At 38.1% G+C, this 16,608-nt stretch overlaps 1 protein-coding gene across 2 annotated transcripts in view; it reads left to right on the plus strand.

Annotated features, from left to right (window-relative positions):
• Nucleotides 1-10,258, plus strand: part of tfpia (tissue factor pathway inhibitor a) — a 141,718-nt gene extending 131,460 nt beyond the window's left edge. The window contains exons 5-7 of one of the 2 annotated variants that reach the window (XM_034186564.1): nt 1,949-2,005; nt 7,971-8,159; nt 8,749-10,258. In XM_034186564.1, the coding sequence (XP_034042455.1) occupies nt 1,949-2,005; nt 7,971-8,159; nt 8,749-8,816 (314 nt within the window). In that variant the 3' untranslated portion in view covers nt 8,817-10,258. Of the gene's footprint in view, nt 1-1,948; nt 2,006-7,961; nt 8,160-8,748 lie in introns of both variants that reach the window. The other variant, XM_034186563.1, reaches the window with a different exon arrangement.
• Nucleotides 10,259-16,608: the final 6,350 nt, after the last annotated feature.

Below are 16,608 nucleotides of genomic sequence, written 5' to 3' on the forward strand. Positions count from 1 at the left end.
GACAACCAGATCTCGAACCTGCAGGTGCTGTGGAGAGCGCAGAAATAATCACAGGCTGGCGCTCAGTCTGATACCCGCTGTCAAGTTACGTCATCACGAATGTTTCGTTTTGATTTTTGTTTAAAGCATCAAGGTGGCCGTTCACTTTGTTTTTGTTTTGTTAGTTTCGGTTTTGTTATGTTCCTTTTATGCGCTTCTGATTCGCAGGTTTTTCGGTGATGGGAGAAGTGCAGACTTATTCGTCCACTTTTTCTCAACGATTTGTGACTTTATGACGTTTTTTTCCCTTCGTTCAGCTGTCGCCGTGTGCCATGTGACTGGGCCCTTAAGGATAAATGTAACGTGCTGCCGCTTTTCCACACAGCAGCAAATGAGAGATGTCGTTACAGATTTCACCGTGAACTCCATGTTGTGTTGAAGCTGCAAAGAAAATGGAGCAAAATGTTATTCTGCCGCACGGAGACAATTTAAAGTTCATGAGGAATTAATTCAAATGAGCCTAATTCTAGCAAAAGAACCAAAATGCTGACCCGACTTTTATTTTTCATAGTTAAAAAGCTAACACTCCCGGTAAGTCTTTGATTTTATTATCCCATTTTTTATGGACTTTGTAGTCAGTTAAAGTTTATTCAAGTTATTTCACAAAATCTAAATCTGTCTTTGGGATGAATTTATTTCAAACGGTCTCTATGCAAACATGATATATTAGCCTGTTAAATCTGCAGATTATAGTTTCTTGTGTTGCATGGGTATGAAAGATTCATGTGGAGGAAAATATTAGAAGCATTTAATATGTTCTTAAGAGTCAAATATTGATATGATAATGTTTGTGCATCATTTTGTGCAACACCCAAATTGTCATTAATCGAGAAATGTTGACATCAGCACTGGAAAAATCTGTGTTATTTCATTTCCCTTTTATATAAGTGAATAAGAATCAAATTTAAATCCAAATCAGGCTTTCTGAGAACTACAAGTGATATTAGTGACTTAATGAACAGTAAGTGCAGCTTCACTTCTATCAAATTTTATTTTTGTTCATGTAGAATCACAAACTGCTGAGCTAAAATGTTTATATAAATTTAGAGAGAGAACAGTATCAGTCCAATGCAAATATGTGGTTTTATGAAGTAGTAATAACACCGTATTCCAATCCATGTGACAGTCTGTGTATTGTAGTTCTGCCATCTTTCCACCATGGGAACATATGTATTTTAAGACTAAAATGAGACTGAGAAATAGTTTATTAATTACACCAGATTGCACCAAATTGTATGTGGTATTCCAAAATTATCCCCAGCTGGGTGCTGTAGCTGCATCATCATGAAAAACATTTTCAGTTTTTTTTTCTTCCCCTTTTCCAAGGACCAGTCATATCACTGAGTAATGCACATCTGTGTGTATAAACAGAAAATGTGTGCATTGTGAACCCACCTATGTGAGCCATGTGAATAATGCACCATTTAAACAGCAGAAAAAAAACTTTGCACTTGAGCTGTGGTCTATGGTGCAGTCACTTTGTACTGCCTTACTATTGGACGAACCCTGTGTCTGACTGCTCTTCATTTTAAGATGCCAGTTGGCACCACAACTGAGTGCATGTACAGATCTAGCAATGACACGCTCATGACGCTGTGTGCTGCTTTATCTCTGGTGAAATGCAGAGCCATCAGTCGTCTTACAGTGACATTGTTTCTATATGCTCACATGGACAGTCAAAAAAAATATCATCAAACACCAAATAAATACATTTATTTTTTCCATAAAATGACCTCATCAAACATCCCAGAAATACAAGCTGAGAAACTTTGCAACCTATCAAATTCATCCAGCAGTAAGAATATTTAATGCTGTATTGTCATCATTTTGAGATTGAAGTCAACGCACACCAGTTTAGTTTGGTTTTGATGCTTCTCTTGATGTATTTCCTCTTTTTTTTTTTTCACAGAAATGCTTTTAAGACAAACTCAGCCTCAAGTGAATAAGTCAGACCAACATCGGAAAGGTGAGCAATGTGCGATTTGCTCCAAAGCCAGCTGTAATTTATGAATGTCATACACCTGATGCCAATATATTTCCTGTAAAAAGTCAGAAGTCAAGTTCCAGTGATGAACAGGAGCTTAAATTGCTTCTGTGGTGAAAAGGAGTTCCTGAGAGCCTCCTCCTCCCCACTTACTAATTTTTGGTGCATTGGAAGTGAAGGAGTGTATCTCTCTCTCTCTCTCTCTCTCTCTCTCTCTCTCTCTCTCTCTCTCTCTGTATGTGTATATATATATATATATATGTCACGGTTGCCATGTCCCAAGGCTTTTTTGTGCAGCAGCAGGAGGGCACACCGTGTACCTGCTCCATCTCCCTCAATTTGTTCAAAGAGTTATAATTTTAAGAATTCAATTTCACTCTTGTCAGAAACTAATGAGAGGGAAAGATTTAAGAAGAGGCGGCCTCAGCGGGTCTGCTTCTCATCCATCTTGTTGTAGGTGTTTGTGTTTCTATTTATTTATTTTTTTAAGTAATTGCAGTCTCAATGTAATCCTTTAATGAGATCATCCACTTCGTGATAAAATAACAGGTACTGGCAATAAAATTCTGATGTTAAAGATAAAGTCGTCGGAGTAACAGTGAAGCAAATTAATTCATTTTTTCCCCCTTTTAGGACCAGTTTTAGAATTGTGTTTATTCCTTCCTGTAATTTGTAAAGAATTGTACTGGCATGAAATTGCATTTGTATTAAATTTAAGAGGACACCACAAATAGAGTGGAAATGTCTAAAATGCCACATCTGTTTTAGTGGGTAACGTCATGTGAAAACCAAACACTGACATCTTGCTTTCACTTCCGTTCATTACACCTGACTGTAACATCAACAGCTGATTTGAGACTTTAACTAACTCTGAAAGTCATGTGTACAGTTGATGATAATTTATGAGGAATCAAATAATTATAGAGCTCCATATTGTAAATTGTCTTGCAGCTCAGTTGTTAAAGTTGTCCTCAAGTATGATCCAAATTTATGGCCAAAGTGAGACTTCTTCTAACCTGTACTCATTTTGCAGTTCTACAAAATTAGTTTTTGCAAGCATTTAAGCAATTTGAGGTTTAATATAGCTGTGGTTTTGCAACACTGTGGTTGGTAGCATTTTATTTGCCATTTATTGACTTGATTTTTTTTTCATGAAACATGAAAAAACTTCTTTTTTCTCCTCCCCCTGAAAAAAATATTGTTTGTGTGTGTATATCTCAGCAGTCATGGGCCGTGAAGGGGGGTACACTCTGGACACATGCCATGCCAGGTGCTCGACTAATTTCTTGTGTTCATGACCCTCCAAAAAACAAAACAATAAATAAATAAATTAATAAAACAACAAATACATAAAGCCTGTTAATTTTTATGCTGTTGATGTTGATAATTCAAGTTTCCATATGTTCCTGTAGGATGAATTTGAGAAATTACAGAAATTAATTGTAGTGTGTTTTGGTGTTAAAATATTTGCTTGAACACAAAACTGACAGTCAACTGGAAAAAACAAAATTTGCAGTGTAAATGAAGAAGATTAACAAGGAAAGCAATAAGAGACTAAATTAACTGGAAATGCCCAGTAGTTGTTGTCTGAGGGTGTTTGTAAAAAAAGAAAACAGCAAAAGTTTCCCATAAAACACAAGGCAGCAATCCAAATTGCCAAATAGAACACAAATAAGTAAAAAGAATTCAAATATACAATTACATGACAACAGTTTAACAGCAATTTATTGTGGAAAATCTGTAGTATGTCCACGTGGTAAATAAGTAAATTTTAAGTAATATTAGGTAAGAAATTAACTTTAAATTCAGTTGTGTTTACCAAGTAAACATGAATTTTAAATAAATTGCTACAAGTATACATACATTTTCACTGTTTTAAAAATAAATAAATAAATAAATAAAGTTTGTTCTTCATTTGATACAGCTTGTATTTGACCGAACAAGCTTTTCTACTGGTTTGTTCGGTCACAATAACTTAGACAGGTGATAAATACGAGGTCTATTAGCAAAGTATCCGACCTTATTATTTTTTTCAAAAACTATATGGATTTGAATCACGTGTGATTACATCAGACATGCTTGAACCCTCGTGGGCATGCGAGAGTTCTTTCACGCCTGTCGGTTACGTCATTCGCCTGTGGGCAATCTTTGAGTGAGGAGTCGTCCACCCGCTCGTCGTTTTTTCATTGTTTAGGAATGGCTCAGAGACTGCCGCTTTGTTTGATAAAAAGTTTTTCAAAACTGTAAGGCACAGCTGAGAGGACACCATTCGATAAATTCAGCTGGTTTTCGGTAAAAATTTTAACGGCTGATGAGAGATTTTGGTCTGGTAGTGTCGCCGTAAGGATGGCCCATGACGCCTGACGGCGATCTGCGCTTCGAGGCGGCAGCGTCTCACCGTTTCAAGTTGAAAACTTCCACATTTCAGGCTCTGTTGATCCAGGAAGTCGTCAGAGAACAGAGAACTTTCAGAAGAAGTCGGCATGAGGAGTTTATTCGGACATTCCATTGTTAACGGACATTTTGTAATGAAAGAACGTGCGGGCAGAGTCGCGTGTCGGGCCGGACCCGACCGCGGGGGGTCGCGACAGGAAAAACACCTCCGTTGGAAACCTTAACGGGCAAGTTGGAACATGCCCAAGCTGTTAAACAATTTCTCAGTTACTCACTTGTTGAAAGCCATCAAAAGCCACCTGAATTTTACAAATGGTTTTCAACACGGAGGTGTTTTTCCTGTCGCGGCTCACACAGATTTGCCAAGTCGTCACGGAAACGACTCGGCGAATTTGTGCGCACGTCTTTCATTAAAAAATGTCCTTAAACAGTGGAATGTCCGCATAAAGTCCTGATGCCGGCCTCTTCTGAATCTTCTCTGTTCTCTCACGACGTCCTGGGTGAATTAAGCCTTAAATTAGGATGTTTTCAGGTCGAAACAGCCCGACGACGGCGCCTGGAAGCGCTGCACGACGTCCTGCTCTGTGGGAAGTTCTTACACCGACAGAAACACCCCATAATCTCTCATCAGCCGTTAAACTTTTCACCGAAAACCAGTTTAATTTCTCGAATAGTGTCCACTCGGATATTCCTCACAGGTCCAGAAAAAATGTTGATAAAGCAACGCGCGCCGTCTCGAGCAGCGTGTGAAACAAAGGAATTCAGCCGAGAGGGCGGGACCACATCTCACTCAAGGCCTGCCCACAGAGAAATGACATCACCGACACGCGTGAAAAAACTCACGCATGCGCACGAGGGTTCAAGCATGATTGGTGTAATCGCACGTCATTCAAATCCATATAGTTAAAAAAAAATAAAAGGGTCGGTTTATTATCTAATAGACCTCATACATCAACAGAATCCATTACCGCTCACTCAGTCAAATCTGTCAAAGTGTTAACAGCATGCAGACAGTTTCAAAGTCACCCTTAAGTTAACGTGTGAGGATATCAGGCCATTTGTAGTGAGAAGCACGATTTTCATTACTCTCAGGGTTCTTTAGATCAGCTGATAAATGATTCAGCAGTCAGAGTGACAGTTTCTCTCAGCCACCTCCCACACCTGTAAACACACACTGTCTGTGTTTTAATACACAAATATACCATATTTTCCCCCTTTTTATCCCCGTTGATGAATTGCAATTCACAGAAAAGGCACCGAGTTCAAGCAGTCACTCCTGTTTGTTTTGCTGAAATTGAGACATTCCAGATTTGATAGCATTTTTAGGGACACTGACCTTCAGTCAAGAGAAGTTAATTAAATGTAGCAGGTATGTGCCCCTTATATTCTTATTTATTTATCTATTTATACATTTGTTTTTCAAGCATGCAGACATCTGTGTGGAATTAATGGATTATCGCAAGTGCTGCAACCTGAGTGAGAAATCACTGTCTGGGGTTTGCGATTGTCCAAGATGAAGACTAAGATCCAAGCTTTCATTAACTTCCTCTGCTCAGCTGTCAGAACTGTGTCTGTATGTGGTGAAAGTGTGGAACTTGTACAACCCCTGGCAAAAATTATGGAATCACCGGCCTCGGAGGATGTTCATTCAGTTGTTTAATTTTGTAGAAAAAAAGCAGATCACAGACATGACACAAAACTAAAGTCATTTCAAATGGCAACTTTCTGGCTTTAAGAAACACTATAAGAAATCAGGAAAAAAAAATTGTGGCAGTCAGTAACGGTTACTTTTTTAGACCAAGCAGAGGGAAAAAAATATGGAATCACTCAATTCTGAGGAAAAAATTATGGAATCATGAAAAACAAAAGAACACTCCAACACATCACTAGTATTTTGTTGCACCACCTCTGGCTTTTATAACAGCTTGCAGTCTCCGAGGCATGGACTTAATGAGTGACAAACAGTACTCTTCATCAGTCTGGCTCCAACTTTCTCTGATTGCTGTTGCCAGATCAGCTTTGCAGGTTGGAGCCTTGTCATGGACCATTTTCTTCAACTTCCACCAAAGATTTTCAATTGGATTAAGATTGTTTCTTTCGTTTAGCTTTTCTGTACATGTAAATCCCATTTCCTTTAGGCGGTTTCTTACAGTTCGGTCACAGACGTTGACTCCAGTTTCCTCCCATTCGTTCCTCATTTGTTTTGTTGTGCATTTTCAATTTTTGAGACATATTGCTTTAAGTTTTCTGTCTTGACGCTTTGATGTCTTCCTTGGTCTACCAGTATGTTTGCCTTTAACAACCTTCCCATGTTGTTTGTATTTGGTCCAGAGTTTAGACACAGCTGACTGTGAACAACAATATCTTTTGCAACATTGCGTGATGATTTACCCTCGTTTAAGAGTTTGATAATCCTCTCCTTTGTTTCGATTGACATCTCTCGTGTTGGAGCCATGATTCATGTCAGTCCACTTGGTGCAACAGCTCTCCAAGGTGTGATCACTCCTTTTTAGATGCAGACTAATGAGCAGATCTGATTTGATGCAGGTGTTAGTTTTGGGGATGAAAATTTACAGGGTGATTCCATAATTTATTCCTCAGAACTGAGTGAATCCATATTTTTTTCCCTCTGCTTCATCTAAAAAAGTAACTGTTACTGACTGCCACAATTATTTTTCTTGATTTCTAGTGTTTCTTAAAGCCAGAAACTTGCCATTTGAAATGACTTTAGTTTTGTGTCATGTCTGTGATCTGCTTTTTTTCTACAAAATTAAACAACTGAATGAACATCCTCCGAGGCCGGTGATTCCATATGTTTTTGCCAAGGGTTGTAGAGACACTCACTTACTTCAACAGTGACATTCATGTTGATGAGTCCTCAGCCTTTGAGACTGAGAAACACCTGGAAAGAACTGATGGAGTCATGGGCTCACTGAGCAGAGATGTTTGGCAAAGGCGATGTCTTTGCAGGAGAGCAAAGGGGTTCTGGTGTTTCCCGTATTACTGTATGGTTTTAAGACTTGGATGCTAATCAGTGGTCTCAGGTGACAACTGGATGTCTTTGGTACTAGGTGTCTTTGGAGGATATTTGGGTAGCACTGGAATGACTTTGTATCAAGTGAGCGGTTACTTAGCTTGACTAAGATGAGGAATATCACTTGCATTTTTGAGGGAGGGAGAGGGATCTCTTTCTGGAGTAGGCAGTTCTTAAAAACTGGATGGCCCTACAAAAAGGAGACTAATGATGGAAGCCACCAAGTCACCAGCAACTTACATAAAGGAGGCAGAGGTTTATGTGGCTGTCATCAGAGAAACTGTGTATTGTTGCATCAGAAATTATACAGCAATATGATACTGTGCAACAGAGAATAATTCTCAAAAAAAGAAGGTAAAATTCAGTTGCAGTTTGCCAGCAGGCACATGGGAGGCTCGAGCCTCGATTTGATCTGTTGTTTTGTGTTAAAGTTCTTCTCTGCTCTACTCCACCATGAAGATTTTACCCATCAGTGTTTAACTGTCCTTTTTTTTTATATATATATATTAGGGGCTCCAGACTTCACACCACCAGAGGTTTGTCTCAGCCCTGTGGACAGTGGATCTTGTAATGGTGCAGAAAAGAGGTTTGCATACAACCCGAACACAAAGAGGTGCCACATGTTTCGCTACAGTGGCTGTGGAGGAAATGCCAACAACTTTTCCCACCGTAGGCATTGCATTCGAAAGTGCCTGAAGATTGATCATGGTATGATTCTTTAAGTTAATTTGCTGATAGTTAGTGCTTCGTTATAAAATGAGTACCATATTTTCCAGAGTATACGATGTACCAGAGTATAAGTGGAACCTTTTTTCTGTATTATCAGATCATTAATTTGGGATATTTGTGCACTGTTGCAGTGTACTTATTATTGACATTTATTGTTTTATTTTTAGTTTATTTTGTGCCGTGCTTTGATTCCTGGGAAAATCCTATATAAATTGTCACCATCGTCATTATTGTTAATAACAATTGTGTGATTTAGTGAGAAATAAGTCGCACTAAATTAAAAATCATGGAGGTTTTTTGTTGTTTTTTTCTTGTTTTCTTTTGACGAGTTTGGGAGGTCCTGCAACTTGTACTCTGGTGCAACTTATACTCTGTATATTCAAATACGGTATATTAAATGCTTAAAATCCTTAGAAACCATAATGATGATGTCATGAACTGAAGTTATTCATGCGCTTCATAAATATCAGAAATTATTGTTGTCCTTTCATTATTTAAAGGCCTGTATGTACAGTCATAGAAAAGTCACAAATTAGCATTAACATATTTTATGACTGTGTCTTTACAGCTCATGGGACGAAAATGATCCGTATCAGGAGGAAAAATATTAACAACATTTTGTTTCGCACAGCCTGAGCACGTGATTTTTTCATAACAGATACTTCCGTATTTATACTTTGATTTCACTCATATCTACTATTTGTCTGTTTTTTTCATACTTACTGTGAAAATAATGTCCAGAGTGGCTGCATTACACTTTGTGGGAACAATGTTCCCTTTTCATTATTTTCCACATTAAATCAAGGTTTTACAAATGGGGATGCTTGCAGCTTTGACAAAAACCTTTGCTTTTTGTTTTGCAGAGATGTATTTGTGTGTATACACATACATATACACACACACACACACATATATATATATATACACATTGAATTTGAGCCTTTTGAATTGTATGCCACATGACATTAATTATTTATCCCATTGTATGAGTTGTACCATTTGCCTTTTTCTCCCATGTGTTTTATTTTATTACAGGCCTCCATTAGCTTTTCATACAAATTGTTCCTTGATATGATGAAGCTAAGTCCAGCAGCCGCAGTTTTCATTGGGCTGTCTTTAGTACCTGTTGAAGCAATGTCAGATGATAACTTTGCAAAGTTGTTATTGAGATTTCTTGCTGAACTCAGTGGTGTGTCAGTGAGTCGCCTGTGGAGTGTAATGAACTGCTGGGTCCCACTGCTGTCTGATTCCTGCTCCGAGACACACAAACTAATTTTAAGTAAGTTATAAAATGGTGCAGATCCATTTTGGCTTCATATAGATCAAATAATGAGGCATAATTGAAATATTATAGCTTCATTACTTCTGAATATATTTTAAAATAATCACAAATATTTTGAAGTAATTTTAAACTTTATTATAAAAAGTTGAAATGAACAGCATTTTTACATATTTTTAATGGTCTCTCACAGCCTACCTGCAGGGGGCATAGCCCAGACTTTGGCTCTCACTGGTTTACAACTTATAAACTCATTGGTTCACAGTAAAATTGCTGAAACTGTTCTGCTGTAGTGATTCTGATTTGATTTGAGGCGTATTGAGTCCAGGTCTGTTCAACCCAATTATCAGTGAGTTTTGGTAGATTTGTGGATTTATTGGACAATATGAAAGTATTTTTCCCCCACAAAGGCTCACTTGGTTGCATTCATAAACAAAAATGCCATTTGAATTGTGTGTTTAATCATGTCTATTTTATATTAAATTTTGTTGTATCTGAAACTAGTTTGCGTGAATTACACAGGCCTAATAGGTTTTGCACAGCACTATGTATATACTTTATAGGTTTCCTGGATTTTTGTTTTAGACTGAACTTTGCTTCCTATTCTGTTTTCTAAATAGTTGAATCAGTTTAATGTTGTTGATGTAGTAGCTAAGATAACCAAAGGGGGGCAGGGTTGTATAGGTTTTGATTTCACAGAGGTTCACTGCAATGAACTTGCTTGGTTGCACAATATTTGTTGTGGTTTTGTAGACAACACTGTTGTTCTGAATATTACACAATAAAGTTCTAAACAGTCTTGTTTTTTCTGTGTTTGGGCTTATTATAGACTTCATGAGTGTCAGCAGGAACCAATTCTACAGTAAGTCAATACTAAATAAACTGATTACAGACAAATAACAGCTGAGGTAAAATAAAAATTGCCAGAAAAAATAAAATAAATTTTGCAGCTGAGAATGAACACATTTTTTAATATGATGAGGGGCTCCAGTGCAATATTAAAACCTTTAACATTTTCCATCCACTCATTTGGACCACCACCTGTCCATGCTGTATTAATATTTGAAATGCTGAGGCAAAACAAGAATTGTTGGGCTACTATGTTGGATGAAAAATGCTATCAGTTTTGATTCATTAATACTTCATAACAGCACTGAGTAATTGTTGAGATCAGTGATATTATGACAGCAAGGTCATGAGATCATTGAGTTTAAGTGATAGATTTGTAAATGAAATTACCCTTTGCATGGGAAAATAAGTGGAGAATTCTTCTAAGCAGACTTCCCCGCCATTGGATTGGCCTCAGCTCTAGTGCATTTTTGACAGCTTTCACAAATAAAATCAAGGGGTGACCCCAACCTCTGATATCAACTGACAAATAAATACAAGAGCATCTGCTGACCCTGTATTACATCTTATGAATTAATGTACAAATACCTCAGAGCAGGAGGAGTTATTAATAATGATAATTTTGTATTATCAAGTTGAAGCTGGGACGTTGTGCAAAATGTAAATAAAAACAGAATACAATGATTTGAACATCCTCTTCACCCTATATTCAACTGAATACACCACAAAGACAAGATATTTAATGTTCAAGCTGATACACTTTGTTGTTTTTGTGCAAATATTTGCTTGTTTTGAAATGGATGCCTGCAACATATTTCAAAAAAGTTGGGATGGGGCAACAAAAAAACTGGGAAAGTTGATGAATGCTCAAAGAACACCTAATTGGAAACAGGTGAGTGTCATGATTGGGTAAAAAAGGAGAATCCCCAAAGGCTCAGCCATTCACAAACAAAGATGGGGAGAGGATCGCCACTTTGTAAACAACTGCATGAAAAAATAGTCCAACAGTTCAAGAACAATGTTTCTCAGCGTTCATTTGCAAGGAATTTAAGGATTCCATCATCTACAGTCCATAATATAATCAGAAGATTCAGAGAATCTGGAGACCTTTCTACACATAAGCGGCAAGACCAAAAACCAACATTGAATGCCCATGACCTTTGATCCCTCAGGCAGCACTGCATTAAAAACCAACATCATTGTGTAAAGGATCTTACCGCGTGGGCTCAGGAAGACTTCAGAAAACCATTGTCAGTTAACACAGTTCGTCTCTACATCTACAATTGCAAGTTAAAACTACCATGCAAAGCAAAAGCCATACATCAACAACATCCAGAAAAGCTGCCACCTTCTCTGGGCCTGAGCCCATTTGAAATGGAGAGACACAAAGCAGAAAAGTGTGCTGTGGTCTGATGAGTCCACGTTTCAAAGTGTTTTTGGTAATCATGGACGTTGTGTCCTCCGGACAAAAGAGGAAAAACTATCCAGATTGACCAGCGCAAAGTTCAGAACCTGCATCTGTGATGGTATGGGGGTGTGTTTGTGCACATGGCATGGACAACTTACACATCTGTGATGGCACCATCAATGCTGAAAGGTATATCCAGGTTTTGGAGCAACACATGCTGCACGTGTTACAACAACGTGGCTTCGTAGTAAAAGAGTGGTGCGGGTACCAGACTGGTCGGCCTGCAGTCCACACCTGACACCCACTGAAAATGTGTGGCGCATTATGAAGCACAAAATACGACAACGGAGACCCCGGACTGTTGAACAACTAAGGTCGTACATCAAGTAAGAATGGGAAAGAATTCCACCTACAAAGCTTCAACAGTTAGTGTCCTCAGTTCCCAAATGCTGAGTGTTGTTAGAAGGAAAGGTTATGTAACACAGTAGTAAACATAACACTGTCCCAGCTTTTTTGAAACGTGTTGCAAGCATCCATTTCAAAATGAGCAAATATTTGCAGAAAAACAATAATGTTTATCAGTTTTGAAATTAAATATTTTGTTTTTGTGGTGTATTCAATTGAATATAGGTTGAAGAAGATTTGCAAGTCATCCTGTTTTTATTTACATTTTACACAACGTCCCAACTTCATTGGAATCGGAGTTGTACATTCTAATCTGGTAAACTCTAATACAAAGTTCCCACACTGTTCCATCAGTGTGCTTTGTAACATTAAAGGGTTCTTATGCAGTTTTCAAGAAGTTGATTTAATAATTACTAGAGGTGGGCAATACTGGGAATTTTGGTATTGATCCGATACCAAGTAAATACAGGCCCAGTATCGCCGATATCGATACCGATACTTTTTCATATTTAAGCTTCATAGATCCAAAGAATCCAAAAGACCTAGGATAGAATTTCGCCAAACATTGTACGTGACAACAAAATACTTTATTATCACAATCAACATTTTTGTTTAAAAAATATCACTCAACACAACTTAAAACAAAATCTCCTGAGGTAGGGCTGACAAACCACAATAAAACAAAATTAACACACCACAACAAAATTGGCTGGTGTCGCTGAGCCACGTGACTGCACAACAACAAAAGACCAAAGGGGGAGGGTGCGCTACTCCATGTTGTGTGACACAGGGCAGCGCTACTCTTACAGACAGAGAGTAGACTTTGATGATTCTGCATGCGCAGCAGTCAGTGCGTGCGGGAGAGAAAAAAAAGCTTGAGTATCGATCTTTTTACATGAGGATCGTTCAATATCAATACCAGCATTGGTATTGATATTAGGATCGATCCGCCCACCTCTCATAATTACCAAAAACATCTTGAAGAAATGATCTCTTGCTGCATGTTTTTCACTTCAAATGTCAGTGACCTGCTGTTTTCCACACCTCCATTCAGAAATGGGACATTTCTTGTCTCCCCCACAGTCTGTATCACAGTGTCTCACAGAGGATAGACTTGAAGGAATTTTAGCATCTTGGCACCCCATGATGCTTGACCGATAGCAAATCTCCCCAATATCTTCATCACTCCACAAGAAGTTTAAGCATCCTTCACATGCCATTCAGGGAAAGCACAACTAGTTAGCTTCTGGAGATAAACAGACTTTTAACAACTCTAAAAAAAAAAAAAAATCATGAACTGCTTTACTTCAGGGATACAGTACCCGTCAAAAGTTTGGACACACTTTACCAACAAGTACAACTACAAATGATTGTAGAAAAGAAAGACAAATGTAGCAGTATAAGGGGGCTGAATGGAACCCTAAATTTATGCACATTTTTCTGTCTTTGTTTGATTTAATATCTACTAAATACTGTTGCATTTACTGAAAACATTGATGTCCAATTTAAACACTTAAAATGACTCCATTGCAGGACCTGTGCTTGAATATTCCTGTTTCATACACCCTATGTATAATAGTAATTCATATTTAATGCAATATATATATATTGGGCTAGAAAGTGATATAATGCACACAATTGCAGATGGTTGACTTTTCCATACCTTGTAAAATTTGAATATGTCAGAAATTGGGGGGTGCGCTTATAATCATGAACAAGGGTGCAATTTAGAACTAGAAACTGGGGGGGGACAAAGTGCGAGGCCCACAGGGCTGAAGCCCATAGGCCGGGGGTTTGGGGGCCGCTTTAGGCCCCCAGAAGGCAACGGTTTCTAGATAAGCTCAGATGCATTCTGAGCATCCAGAACATTAATTTTAATGTTTTGAGAAGACCATAAAGTGGACACCATTTGACTTATGCAATTTGAAACTGTAGATACGAGTATAACTACTTTATTCTGAGAATAGCCAGCATGGATTTTATTAACATCCTGGTGTAAATAAGGTATCACCACATGTGTAGTACTCAGAAAGAATGATAAGTTGAGTTTTCATTAAAAAAACAACTGCAATGTGGTAAAATGTATTCATAAATATGAAAGAACAGGCTCTTAATAATTATTAACTATCGCATACTGTATTTTTTTTTCTCAAGATTTGTTTTTGCATAAGTTTGAAAAAACAACAGATCATAAGTTTAGGATAAATTACTTGAATTTAATTTTCGAAGTGGCACTAATGACAACACTCATACTGAACATAATTTCTCTTGCATAGACCGATTTTGGAGATCAAGCAATAATTGCAGAGGCTTTCTGAGGTCCCAGATAGCTTTTCTGATTTCTTTTTCTAACTTTCCGAATTTATTAAATTAGCATATGGTCCATTGATACTTATGTGTAGACACTAGTCCCTAGAGGCAACTATTTTTGGTTTCAAATCTGGGCAAATGCAGTCCCAGAAAATTCCAAATGTGACAAACAAGAAACAGGTGTTGTAAACAAGTCAATGCTGCTAAAAATACAAACTTGCAGAAACAAAGATACTATTTTGACATGGTTTTGCACAAAAGACTGACATGGTTTGCACATAAGACTAGCATAGCATGTTTCAAGTACACACATATATGTGAGAAGGTGCGGGGGACATACCATATTCTGTCCCCCCTGGTTTTAAAGGTGGGGGGGCATGTCCCGCCATCCCCCACCAAATTGCGCCCATGATCATGAATTGAGTTATAAAAACACTGCACATCCTCCAGTTTTTCCTCTGCACTCTGGGAGTATCTGGATTTATTCCTACAAGAGGATTACTGTGAGTTGCTGACTGTTTGTTGGGTGTTCACACACCCACCCTTAACCTGTTTTTGTTACTGCCAGCAGTACCGGGTCTGACAGCCACGAGTGGTGGCCACCTGGGGGAATCAGGACTTGGCGGCTCTGGTGTGTTGCAGGTCTCCGTTGGCGGTGGACTTCGTGGATTCCGGCTGTCCTCTGGATAGGCGTCTCCTACCCTCGGGCCTGCCCACGCGTCAACTTTTTGATTACTGATTGACTGAAGCATATTTGGTTTTGTTTGTACATTTGCATAATAAATTGTCATTTATTTGACTTCCTATTGGCTGTTCATTTACGCCCCCTGGCGTGGGACCGTGTACTTCACTTTCCCAACATATTTCATGCATCACACAGAGAGGTAACTTTATTCTTGACAGGAAATTCAAAGAATATTATTGTTCAGAAAATGTTTATCCCCACATCAAAAAGCTGCTCACAAAAGCTTGAAAAATGAATAATTTTGGCAATTATTTTTCACTTTCACTTCTACGGCCAAGCCTATCACCCAACCAATCAGGGATATCGTATTTGACATGATGGTGTAGTAGACGAATCACGCTCACCATACTATCGCTCTCCAATCCAAATCTATAACACATTCTTTTTTTTAGTGTTTCTTGTTCTCCATAATCATGAATTCCATTGAAGCCCAAGTGCAAGAAGTGCAGCCCTTGTTCAGGAAATTGGCTGACTGGCATGGGCTTGTTGGATTTCAATGTTTTTTGTCCAATCATTTTATAAAAAATTAATGACAAAAATGTCTGCTTCAAATTTGTGTCAAAACATTTTGTCTAAAATGCAAATCTATTATGTCACAAAGGTTAAAATACACCTTTGGTCACTGTCCGGGATAATGAGAAAAAATAGGGGTCATGGGTATATACCCATGGGTCATGGGTATATATATAGTATATATATATATATATAGAGAGAGAGAGAGAGATAAATTTAGGCACCCCTGATAATTTTCATGATTTTCCTTTGGTTTTTTTAACCATTGGTTGTCTGGATCAGAAATTTCAGTTAAATACTTGTATATCATTTAGCAAATGAACACACTGATATTTGAGAAGTGAAATTACAGAAAGTGTGCAATAATTATTTAAACAAAATGAGGCAGGTGCATACATTTGGGCACCCTTGTCATTTTATTGATTTGAGTACATTTAGCACTAATTATTGGAACACAAAATTGGTTTGGTAAGCTCAATGACCCTTGACCTTTCACAGGTGAATCCAGTCATGAGAAAGGGTATTTAAGATGGCCATTTGCAAATGTTTCCCCTCTTTGCATCTTTTCTAATGAGTGGCAACATGGGAGCCTCTAAACAACTCTCAAATGACCTGAAAACAAAGATTGTTCAACATCATGGTTTAGGGGAAGGATACAAAAAGCTATCTCAGAGATTTCAGCTGTCAGTTTCCACTATGAGGAACATAGTTAGGAAATGCAAGACCATACGCACAGTACTAGTTAAGGCCTGAAGTGGAAGCCCAAGAAAAATCTCAGATAAGTTGAAGTGAAGGATGGTGAGAAAAGTCATAGTCAACCCACAGACCTGCTCCAAAGACCTACAACTTGATCTTGCTGCAGATAGTGTCTCTGTACATTGTTCAACTACACTGCACACTTTGCACAAAGAGATGCTGT

Source organism: Thalassophryne amazonica, chromosome 14 (genome assembly GCF_902500255.1).
Source record: "Thalassophryne amazonica chromosome 14, fThaAma1.1, whole genome shotgun sequence".
Classification (NCBI taxonomy): Eukaryota; Metazoa; Chordata; class Actinopteri; order Batrachoidiformes; family Batrachoididae; genus Thalassophryne; species Thalassophryne amazonica.